Genomic DNA, 12,853 nt, shown 5'->3' on the forward strand with positions numbered 1-12,853 from the left:
CAGAATAAAATCTTGTTTTAGAATACTTATAGTTTCAGTGCAATCAGAGTGGTATTTCAGAGAAAGACCCTATACGATGGTCAACTGCAGTGTCATCTGGTTCATGTTGTTCAAGTAGATTGATGAGGTTTGAGTGCCTAAGAAGTACAACATAGGCCTGCAGTTTTCTTTGCTCTCTTTATAGTGAAGCCCTACAGTAGGTAGATGTGATGAGAGACGTGTCAGAATCTAATGAGGATTGTTCTGCATTGCAATAAACTATTTGTTTACATTGGCTCTTTGAAACTAGTAACCGTTTTACTTGAATACACAGAATGGATTTTAATATCTAAGTGAATGTTGTGCAATCCGTGATGGAGAGTCTGTTTCTGTAAACGGACTAATCTGGTTTAAGAGTAGCCGCGCTCAGCATATATCTTTCCGGCCGGTTCCTGTACATACTCCTCCGTCTTATCCCAGTCCTGAACCCAACCTCCGTTGAGCTGTGCAGTGGCTCCGTAGCTTTTAGCCGGAGCGGCCATGGCGCCGTAGCCCTGCGTGATGTCTCCCGTCTCTTCGGCCAGCTCATCCTCATCGATGATGCCACACTTCTCTTCGCTGGTTTCTTCAGGGTCGGCCCATGGCTGTTTCTCCCCGGATGCAAAGATCCCATAAAACACCACTCCCCCGTAATGCACCAGGGCAGCAATGAGGAAGACGTACTGCCACTCATCCCGCGTCTAGAGACAGAAAATAGTTGCAGCCAGGCTAAGTCACTTCTTTAATAAGGCTCAGATCGTGTGTTTTTCTCAACTGACTTCTTACCATGAGCAGTGGGCTCCGAAATGTTCTGCCACAGTCACCGAAGCTTTGGTTTCACATGAGAGATTCCTGTATTTAGGTTTTTGTCTAATGACAGTTGTGGGGTTGTCTGTCAATATCAAATGTCAAATATGATCAAACTACATCCACTCAGTCCTGATGAAGCCGAGCTTTTGACTGTTATAAACAGTGAAATGAAAAATAGATTCACCAATTTATAATCTTGTGTCCCTGTGTTAATTTTTCATGTATCTCTTGTTACATGCTAAATATGTCTATTTTATACATTTAAAAAAATTATATTTTTCTCTCTAAAATCATAAAAATCTTCTTGATGACTCAGCAGTTACATACATTTATCCAATCAAATGTGATTTGGAGCAACTAGCTAACTCTGACCATCATATGAACCGCACTTGAATGTTAGCTTGTGGATGGATAGCCAGCAGAGCAACAGAGCAGCAGAACAATAGTGTGTTTTGATTTCAGCAGGCAATCACTTGGTTCACATTTCTACATAATGTGGTTATCCTACTTTTGATCTAATGACACGGTGAAGGAAGTGCAGCTAAAAGTGAACAGTCCACAGCTCTGTATTGTGCTGTATTTGCTGTATGCCACTGCCAAGTTTGAGTGATCGTCTCATATTGACGAGGGTGAGTTTACATTGTAGTTGGTTGAAAGCACAGGGCGTCCCTTACACACGCTAAAGGGTGCCTCCATACGTCGGTATTAGATGCTGAGGGACACTGACCATCTGTCAGTATTTGGTGAGTTGGGAGTGAGACCGGGTTCATTTCGTGACTTTAAACTCTTTGAATTCAACTGTTGCACATTTCGTTGAAACCACTCTTTCAGGGGCTTTAAAAGTTCCTATCTGCATCAATATTCACATCGTTGAATGAATAAAAATGACTCACCTTGTTCTTTGTCATTGCTCCCACTATTAGAGGGCAGACCATCCCTGACAGGGTACCCACCCCGTTGGATATACCCATGAGGATGCTGGCATAGCGAGGAGCGATGTCTAGATGGTTGACATTGAAACCTGCAGCAACAAAGAGTGAGTATTCTGAGCGTGGTGCTCTTCTGAGTAGCGCAAAGGAATTTGAACTAGAATCCATTGCTCTGAGACTCACCTGATATTGCAAATCCGCTGAAACCCACCGCCAGAACTAAGAAAGAGATGGCCACCCCCTTACTGTGAGAATAACCAACCACGAGCAAGAAAGTGGCCTCCATACCAAACCCTAAAAACAACAAGAGAGTTACCTGATGAGAAATACTTCTATAGTATCACGGCAACAGACAGAGAGCTGATTATCAAAGCCTCACCTCCACAGTTCATGATTTTCCGGACCGTGGTGGTGGACATGATGTTGTGGGTCCGCAGGTAGTCCGCTAGCTGGCCTCCTAAGGGCACGATGATGGTCATGACCAAGTGAGGGAGCGCTGACACTATTCCAACCTGAGAAACCATCAAACACTTGTCTGAAGCAGTTGTGACAACTACAAATAAACTGTCAAAACAAAAGTGATTCTTCTTCTATTCTCAGAACCAATCTTTGTGTCTGTTTCAACCTCCGACGGCAGTGTCACGTCTGAGCAATAATTCACCTGCAGCAATCACAGCAGCCCATCCTGAAGCTGAATTACAACTGCCAAACCAGCTTGATTCATGCTTCACGCTCTCCAGGGAAGGTAAAGATGATGAAATATTAAGATTAACTGGAATCTTTGTCTGACACATTCACTCATGGACAGTATGATCAGAAAAGTACCAAAACACAGCACCCAAACTTTCAGAATGCTATCAATGCAAAAACAAGACACATTGTTGGACACAATAGAGTGCTGCAGGAATGACGTAGTGTGGTTCCCTCGACAGAAAAACAATGGCAATGTTTCACTGGATTTTGGATTATTGCAGAAAATAAGCTCTATGGCAAACACAAGTGTATGATACTTGCACATTTTGTTCAGCAAAATGATCCACACCAATAAACACCACTTTATGATTTTTGCAGTGTGAATGCGAAAGTAAAACGCTATCATTAGGCTATAAATTGACGCATAATACACAACGACGCTGTAAAGGCAGACTAGTCCGCGTGATAACGTTTTGTAGTCACATTTAACCACTTGTAAGCAACCTCCTTTTTTAAGATACTTACAAATTCACGAGAGGGGTATTTATTGACGTATTTCATACGTAGAACTAAACGTTTAAATATCCTTAGCTTTAGACCTTATTTGAGGCATCCAACTGAAAACGGGAGGCATAAGAGCAACATTTTAGTTGTAGGGCGTATTCCTCCAGCCCTCTATGTTTAACACAGTAACACCTGTTGTCAAGCAGGGTGCACATTCAAAGAGAATTATATCAGAGTCTTTAATATCAGCCATGAAGGGTGGAGCGGGTAGGCCTTTATGCAGGAGACTGCAGGCAATAAGAACTCAAAGAAAATAATCTTTTGTGGTTCGTGCAGAAAAGGCAAACTGATAATCACAAAACAAAAAACACAGATCTAACAAAGACTGAACTGAAAACCAGGACGTAAATACAAAATAATCTAATGAGGGGATGAAGTGCAGGTGGAGAGATGGGCGGAGAAGCTCAGGTGAGGTGAATGAGGTGATTGGGCAGGAGAACAGGCAGGGACCTGATTGGCAGGGGGAAATAATCTTAGAACAGGGAAGGAGCTGATTGGTTGAGAAGAACAAACGAGGCTGATTCAGACCAGGTGTGTAGATGGGCAAAGATGGGAAAGGCAGTACAGGAACACAGGAGGAAAAACACAGCACAGAAAACACAAAACAGGCTGTGCGTTCCAAAACCCATACCGCCATACTATTTAGTTTGCCCGAAAGAGATTGAATATGTCGCAATACATAGTGTGTCAAATGCAGTGTGCCAAAAATACTGTACAAGGATGTTCTACTACATCCGGTCATGTTTTGCAGTATGCAAGCCAACATGCTTCTTTCTGGCTATTCTGACCCACAGCCCTCTGCACAGCGGATATATGAACAAGAGGGTCCAAGTTCAAGGCTCCATGTTGAATATGGAAGTAGTAGTATGTCCCAGTTGAATGCATACTGCATGCAACAGTACGTACTTTGTAAGGGCAGCTGCAGTATGTACCACAAGAAAAAAGAAAAGGTATGCAGTTTGGAACGCAGTGTCAGAAAACAAGTCTCAGGGTATCTGGACATGACAGCCCTGGTGCATGCTGGGAGGTTTCCTAACTAAACTCATACAAACTATATATTTTAGGTTGACTCGAATAAAACATTTTCAAATTTGAACTGATTTATGGAGCACTTTTGAGCAGTTGAAGTTTTGAACAATGCATTAACATGTCGTCACCTTTTAAGTTGAGATGATGAACAGTTGCTTATTACGCATCCGGCAGTTATATAGCAACATTATCCTTCATTATGAATTGTGTTCTGTGTCACATGATGAGTCACGATGAGTCAAACTCGTTTAGCTCTGTTTTTGGTCTCAACCAACTCCTGAGGTAAATATCTGTCTCTTTAATAGCTGCTTAATTCTCCACTATGTTCACCAGCTATTTGCTAACCGTTAATAAGACCGATCATTTTATGGCTGAGAAAATCTTAGTTTGTAATCTTGAACGTTAAATCACACGGTGTTAACATTGTTTGGCTGACATCAGTCATCATGGGGGCTTTCTTTACCTTGCTGATTTCAAAGCCAAACACCTCCTCGAAGTATGCAGGCTGGCTGATGAGGAGCAGATAAAAGGTCCAGCTCCTGCAGAAGTTGGCCACGATGATTGCATAGACGGGCATGGAGGTGAAGAATTTCTTCCAGGGGGTCTTGTATTTCTGTTAAGACAAACAGAGAATCAGCCGGACATACAGCACCTGTCGAGGCGTTACGAATCGATGGATACAGATTGGGAACTCACTTCCATTGCGCCCATCAGCTGGGCACTTTCACCGATGCTCTCCTCAATGTAACGGCGCTCCTCGTCGGTGATGGTCGGGTGCTCCGCTGGGCTCTCGTAGGACACCAAGACCCAGAACATGTACCAAAATATCCCAAAGCATCCTGAACAGATCATCACAGTGATGGCGTCAAGAACCAAACATGTCCGTCATTACAAACTCTGACCCACAGAACATTTTCTGTTAATTCTAGTGGAGATGCCAACGTTTTCGAAGACACCAAATATATCAGTGGAAATCTGTATAAAACAATGCACAACATATCTAGAATATTTCTATGTGTTAAGATGGTGCAGCCATAACAAACAGTGAACTCACTCAGTGTCAATATCATATAACAGCTTCAATGAGGAGCTAATACAAACTGATGTATACAATATGTGAGAATGTGAGAAGATGCTTTTTTTAACTTCAATGAACTGAAGAAATTGCCCAGTTGATTGCTTACATTAGGACAATTATTTGTTGTCTGATATGTTGTGTTTAAATATGCAAGTGAGGCACTATTAAAGCTAGATTTTGGTGATTTTAGAAGAGTCTACACTACAGATGCAAATAATAAAATAAAAAGAAGATATGTTATGGAAGCAAAATAGCCCAACATTTCAAAATTGACGATGATGAGAAACAATTTGCAAGTGCCTTCATCATTCCAAGTGTTGATTGTAAAAATAAATGTTATTTCTGGCCTTAAATCTACTCATGACAGTGATACTCACCATACAGATAGAAGACACAGGACCATCCATAGTACTGGACCAGGATCCCAGCCAGAGGCATGGCTATCACTGCACCAGCATAGGATCCTGAACAAGACTAAATATTATGAGCAAGCAGAATTTGATCCCGGGTGCTTATTCAGACTGCAGTGTTGTGCAGTGTTGTCCCAGTGTCTAGTGACAGAAGTGTCCAGTGCACGTTCACACACATTTCAGGAGCAATATTTTGTCATTCTAAACCTACATTTCAGTGTATGAAGTAATCTGATTTAAAAATCGATATGACACTAATGAGTCAGTCACAGAAACGTGTAGATTTTGTACCACAGAAGGAGATGGTTGCCAGACGACTTCTTTCCAGCGGCGGAGCCCATTTACTCCAGATCCCGTGGCAGGCTGGATAAGTCACTCCCTGCACGGTGACAAATGACGTTACAGTCACAGTCTGAACACACAAGGATCATTTTCCATTAACCATAATGTGTTTTTTCTCAATCAGAGTAACCTTCCTGCATCAACACATTTTACATCTATTTTTCCACTTTCACTCAATAGAGTTTACATATTCTGATTCTACCTGATTGACCTAGTCTGTTCTCATTTGCCGAAGACATACAAGACAAATTGTATTTAATAACAAACAAACTGACATGCATTGTAGCTGACCTTTTCTAATAGAGACTAATGGGTTAGGTGTAAGTCAGTGCAGATTCGGGCTGACCACCCACTTCATGAACAAAAAACTGAATTGTTCCTATTAAATCTTCATTACACACTAAGTGGCATACAATCAACTATTGATAGACACAAATTGCTGGGGCTTGCAGCGGGAGACACCCTGAAATGCTAATGTTTAATTTGCAGTAATAAGTCGATGGGCGCTGAGCACAGGCGGCTCGCTCTCTCAATGGTCATGAGCTGCTATTGAAAATACAGCAAAGCAAAATTACAAAGGAGAATAACCTTCAGTCTAATAATAGCATCTCTCGCTCTGAAATCTTTTCTGTTGCGCTGCGGTGCCGCCCGCATCAAGTGGTTTTTATGTCTTTTGTTATGCATGTTTCTATGTGAACATGGAGCCGTTCTGGACAAGTAAACCAACATACACAAGCCCTGCTATTCAGGGGTTTATGATGCTTGTGCACTAATCTGACAATTATGTACAGTATAATAAATGGAACCTCTCCATAATGGGGCTTCATTTTCCAGTGCAAATTCTAATAGAAAGCCTGAGGATCTGTGAGAACAAGAGGATTTCTGTAAAGCGTGGTCAAAGACAGAATGTCAGGACAATTTCATTAGGGTCGAGTTTAGCTTTCAGCTTGATAATGAGGCATCATTTTTGAGTATTTTAAAGGTCAGGATCTGATGTGCAAACTGTGCATCCGTACCTCCACCAGCCCTTGTAATATCCTCACAAAGATGACACATCCATAGTGCGTCCGGGCGGCAGAGGGAATGAACATGTTCAAGATGGATGTCAGCACAATGGCAGCACCGAAAACTCTGGATAAACAATGTGTCGGGATTATTTGTCAGAATATCATCAAAACAAGATCATCTTATTCAAAGAAGATACACAGTAGCAATATTGATTCAAGCATAAAACATCAGATAATAAATACAACATATCAAAACAATGTTAAACTGTGGGATTCTTTACTGGGACAATTATCACTGATGAGGAAGATAAATAAATCCTAATTGGATGGCACACACACACACACACACACACTATTCATACAGTGGAGCGGGGACAGGAGGTGTTTGCAACAGAAGGCCTCAGTGGGCTCAGCTGACTTGGCATGATGAAGCTCTTCAAAGATTTGCATCTTATTTAGGTTTCATTTCCCTCATGAGAAATCTAACAACCTTATGATGTGGATAAGGGCTTATACTGCAACCTTATCTTTATAACTTTGGTTGCTTTTTACAGCATCCTCACGACTATACTGTAGTTACATGGGTTTCTAATGTGCTATTGTTATAATGTGTTACTGTTCTACAGTTTTTACATATTTGTTGTTCTTTTTCTCTATCATTTTGTTTAATTGCAGCTGACTAGTCAGTTGTTATAGTGAAATAATGTGATTATAGGCGGTATGGCCATTGAAATCATACTACAATCATTACTTAGAGCCACATTTCACAGTGCAGGGCTTTGGCTGATGTGGTTGCCATGCCTCTGAACATAAAGGATTAGACACGGTGGTCCCATGGGAGCTCATTAACAAGAGGAGGCACGCCTGGTGGGCATCAGCCAAATCCCCAATATCTGCTGTAAGGTCAGGCTCCTTTCTTCAAACCATGTGACCGACATCCAAATAGTACACCTACATTTCCATTATAAATTATAAATAGAAACATACAACTGATATTTAGCCCCACCCACACTATCCAGTCGTAGATTATTTCCAGTTACCTGTTTGCAGCCAGTCTTGAGGAGATATACCCTCCTGGTATCTGAGTCACTATGTAGCCCCAGAAGAAGGAGCCATGAATCATCCCCACGGTTTCTGGGCCCCAGTTAAATTTCGCTTGCTTTCAGAAGAAAAAGATAAAGACACATTTTAATTACATCTAAGACAAGTGTAACGTGGTGAAATTGTTAAAGGTGTAATCAAAATGCTTCGATCTAAGTGTGTCATTGTGAAAAACATTATCAGTAAGATATCAGATCTATTTTATTTGATGCTTCAATACCTTTGTAGAGATACCAGTAACAGTCGATCAATTAATCAAAGCACACAATAAGCAGATTTTTAAGGAAAATTACATATAACGATAAATAAACCTATGTGTTCATTTCTACCTACTATATAATAAAGGCCCAGCACAATAAATACAATTTAAAAGTACGTATGAGCTCAATTGATGTTCTCCAGGTGTGTTTTAAAACCTATCGATCCGTCTATTGGCTCTGGCCCTCATCACTTATTAAACACGTGGGGTGGGCTCGTGCGAGGAGGAGTCACCACGCACCTCTGTGATGATGATCTTGCCGTTTTGGTGGATCGTGCTGTTATTGACCATGCTGACGATGGCCACACCCAAGTTACACCGGATACCGAAGGAGATGCAGAAGCCCATCCCGCTCAGCATAGCGATGATGTATCTGCGCGGAAGCCCGAAGCAAGTGCAGTCACACAGGGGCTTCTTCCGCTCCTGGTCCGCCGTGGGTCTCCCATCCTCCGTGAGCTCGATCCCCTCACCTGTCTGCTGCCGCTTTTCCAGCCTCCTGCACGACACGAGCAGATTATATATTATATATATATATATATATATATATATATATATATATATATATATATATATATATATATATATATATATATATATATATTAGATTCAATTCAATGTCGACACTTCGGTGTATGCATTCAAATATCCAGGCACATTTAGCTGCATTTAAAGGAGCGAGAACTATCAGTGGAAAATGTGTGATTTCGTTGATTTTCTGCAAAAACAAAATTGACACTTTTATACTGATGTATTTATTCACATGCATCTCACATGCTGTTTGCAGCTAATGCTACAGATTAAATAAACTGGCATCTTAAGTACTTCGTGCTCTTTCAACGACAGGCCTTGACAATGTCTTTATTTCCATCTTTTAATTTGGCTCAGGCCATTCAAAACCTGCTGCCTTCTGAGGTAATCTGCTTTTTTTCCCCGTTCCCTGCTGAAATTCTCTATGTTTCTGTGAAAGAAAGACTCGTTGACAAACGAGGAAAGAATTATATTCATACCGCATTGCAGCAATATCAGCATCATCGTTGTCAAGAGTTAATTTTGCCCTTATCGTTTTTTAATTAGCTATCACAAATGTGGGGTTGGCATCTTGCTTTGGCTTCCACTTAAAATGTGTAGAAAGAAATGTGAAGTTAATAAAAAAAAGACAACATTGAAATGTGTAGGCCTCATCCAGAAAAATAAGGCCTGACAGTTTAAATGAAACCAACATCTTTTTTCTGAAGTCACGTTTCTGTGTTGCAGCTTGGAATCAAGTTCAAGAACAAAAAATACATGTTGTGTGCCTGAACAAATAATCATTTAAAATATGTGTAATTTATAAACGTTACGTGTTTCCAGATGATTTGTGTAAGTATTGTTTTTTTCAACCAAAGACAATTTTATTCGCATTCACAATCGGAATTGTCACATTATTAAATTCCATACATGTGATTTATACATCCTGCTCCCTTACTCTGATTTTAAATTGAAGAGCTGTTTTCTTTCAAGTCAGTTATCAGTTTTCCTTTGCATTACATTTCATTTAGGTCCTCCTGACAGTATAACGAATAAAGGAAGACACTTAATATGAAGTCCATCGATCTTGGATTAATACAGATGGATACATAAGGTAATAGATATCCTCCGACCTTGTGTCACGACTCGTTCTGTTTCATTAATTATTAAAAAACACCCACGGCAGCTGGTGGAGGGGATCATCCTCCAGGGAAATAGCTGATCCTTAAATATTCGGGCCACACGACTCTGCTTTCAGCATCCTGTCCGTGATCCAACTCATAAAGAAGAGATTTCCCTCTTGATTTCAATGTAATTCAGTAATAAGCACATTTAAAGCCAGTGCATGTTTTATGTGTGCTATTCTTATGTGTGATCGTGACATCTGGATATTTCCTATTTTAATGTATCATGACAGATATTATTCTGTAATCAAAAGACGTGCAGAAATGGGGATTTCTTTGCCTTACCTGTAAATTTTCCCGAGGGCCTTTCCTGCGATCTGTTTTATACCCTCCTTGGTGGTAGGGGCAGCTTTCTCCGCGCCCGGCTCCATATCCAAATGAGCTATGAAATTCTACAATACTATAACAAATGGAAGTGCTGCATTAATGAGCATATTGCTAAGATATTAATCCAAATAGCGCGCTCTTGTCTTTTAAGCAGAAAAACGTCTCGATGTCCTGAAGAGATGAGCCGGAAAAATGGAGAAGAGAGGGAACACGTTCAGTCTGAAAGGGCTGGTTTCACAGTCACAAAACAGCAGTCAAGTAACTCCGCTTTTGCCTTGCGCAATGTTAATCCATGCAGTGCCATTTTAAGATCCAGGCAGCGATTAGAAAATAGCATCACAGAAAATAGAAAGTTGTTTTTTTAGGAGGGGGGCTGGGGGATTTCTTTTTTTTTAGAATTCTTCGAGAAATCGAGGTGGAAAAGTGAAAATCTTCAGCTGGTGCAGGTCAGCGGAGCTCCGGTCTAATCTGAGGTGAAGATCTCCGGTGAGGCAGCAGCCGGAGGAGGTTTCAGCACCGTGGACAGCGCACAGCTCATCTACCTGTCAGCAGCTCCGCGCAGCGCCCCTCCTCCCTCCGCTTCCGACGCTCCTCTCCTCTAATTCAATTACTACGTAAAATGTGTGAACAGCGACAGTTGCCACTTGCGTAACCTCTCTCCTTCATTTATATCTAACTAAATAAAAAGGATTTCAGGATGAGCTCCGACCACTCATAAATCACTTGCTGCAGCAGGCACAAAGCATTGATTCCCCCCCACACTACCCTCCCTTACATCCGGTTATTGCTTGGTTTTAGGTTGACCTGCTGCGCGTACAGACACTGTTCAACCTGGACCCATTTATAGAAACATTTGTTTTCACTAAATTGAATATACTGAGGATTGTAAAAAATGTTTTCACTGAATGACAGAAACAGTATTCACACACGTGGAACCAGACCGTGAAGTACAGTATGCAGTCAACCACGGAGAGGCAGTGTTGTGTAAGGAAGTTAAGGAGACCAAACTGAGATTCAATGAGATAAGGGAGACATTGTTTCATATAGTGTATTTATCTTGTTCCTCCAATCAAAGAAAGCAGTTGATCAAACAGAGGACATACAGAGGTTTTCTATACAGTTTCAAAGAACATTATTGAGTTATTTATACAGCTCATTGGGATCCAGGTGCAGACAGTGCGCACGCAGGTGTGACAGTAGACATCCGCGGCCTTTTCCTCACCGTCATCCGGGTCCGCTTGGATATCATTGAGGCCACCTGCGTGCCTGGACACTGGGAAAACATGGCAGCAAAAGGGCCGTTAAACTCCTTCCTGAACTGGCGGCCTATGAAGCAGCTGAACAGAGGGTTCACGCAGGAAATTAGGCTGCAGATGCACATCTCCAGGGCGAAGGCCAGGTCTGCGCGCCGCCAGGAGGCGGGGCTGTGAGGATAGACCGCCCGCATCACGATGGCCGCGTTGCGGCTCATGTGGTAGGGCAGGTAAAACAGGGCGAAGAAAACCAGCGCTGCGCTCAGCACCCGCCGGAGCCGCCGCTGCTTGTTGAGCGGGTCGGGGCGGCAGGAGCGGTGGCGCAGCTCTCTGACGCTGCGCAGGCCGCAGTAGCAGATGGAGAGCAGCGGGAAGAGGAAGCCGACGATGGAACAAAAGAGGGAAAAGGGGAGGCTCCCCCCGGTCTCGCTCAGCAGTGGGTACAGGGGGCAGACGGTGCGGTTGCTCCCGGGGCAAGTCTGGATCACACTCATAATGGCAACAGGTATGCTGAGGACCAGAGAGGCCACCCAGACCGCCACACACAACAGGCAGGTCTGTCTCCGGCCCAGCAGCACCAGAGAGCGCAGCGGGTGCACGATGGCCAGGTACCGGTCCACACTGATGCAGGTGACGAAGAAGATGCTGAGGTAGAAGTAGTTGTGGTAAAACATCCTCACAGCCGTGCAGAGCGGCTGCCCCAGCTTCCAGTAGAGCTGGTCCAGGTGGTAGTTGATGAGGTAAGGCAAGGCCAGCAGCCACGAGGTGTCAGCTAGGGTCAGGTTGAAGAGGAACACCGTGCTGCGGGTCCAGCGCTGCAGGCGGTGGAGGAAAACCCAGAGGGAGAGCAGGTTGAGGGGAAGCCCAAGGATGAGCACCGCCAGGAAGAAGGACGGCATCACGTAGAGCTGGACCACCTGTAGACTTTGATGTGTGACCAGGTCGCAGAAGGCTTCCTCTGGATGCTGGATGAGTTTACAATGCAGATGTATTACAATATAGTTTATGTCGTCTTATTCTTCATATAAAGCTGCATTTCATTGTTAACACTTTGGTTTGATTGCACAAAACATTAAAGATATGAACATGATATCTGCCCTGAGCTTATGAACAATAATTTTTCCCTAATTACAATGCTGTTAAAATCTATATTTAAATCTTAACCTGATTGTGTAAAATCACGGTGAACAGTTCCAGCTTACCTGAACCTGAGTGTTGCCCATGTCTTTATAACAGTGGCTTCGTGGTGTGCCAAGCGAAACAACCACGCCATCATATTTTGGTGTAACACACACCCACCAGTGTTAACAAACACTGAATAGTTATCAGTGTTCTCTCGGGC

General features: G+C 42.6%; 2 protein-coding genes across 2 annotated transcripts; both read right to left on the reverse strand.

Annotated features, from left to right (window-relative positions):
* Positions 1-389: 389 nt before the first annotated feature.
* slc17a6a (solute carrier family 17 member 6a) lies at positions 390-10,302 on the reverse strand (the record flags this gene model as incomplete). Its single annotated transcript, XM_079162876.1, has 12 exons — positions 390-719; positions 1,722-1,849; positions 1,941-2,051; positions 2,137-2,269; positions 4,507-4,656; positions 4,740-4,882; positions 5,499-5,585; positions 5,823-5,910; positions 6,890-7,004; positions 7,921-8,039; positions 8,481-8,736; positions 10,217-10,302. 12 exons carry the CDS (start codon positions 10,300-10,302, stop codon positions 390-392), a joined length of 1,746 nt encoding a protein of 581 aa, XP_079019002.1.
* Positions 10,303-11,411: 1,109 nt separating this feature from the next.
* On the reverse strand, positions 11,412-12,467 carry LOC306698998 (uracil nucleotide/cysteinyl leukotriene receptor-like; the record flags this gene model as incomplete). The annotated part of the gene is made up of 1 exon (XM_079163499.1): positions 11,412-12,467. Exon 1 carries the CDS (start codon positions 12,408-12,410, stop codon positions 11,412-11,414), a length of 999 nt encoding a protein of 332 aa, XP_079019625.1. The 5' UTR covers positions 12,411-12,467.
* Positions 12,468-12,853: the final 386 nt, after the last annotated feature.

Source organism: Pholis gunnellus, assembly GCF_910591455.1.
Source record: "Pholis gunnellus genome assembly, chromosome: 7".
Lineage (NCBI taxonomy): Eukaryota > Metazoa > Chordata > Actinopteri > Perciformes > Pholidae > Pholis > Pholis gunnellus.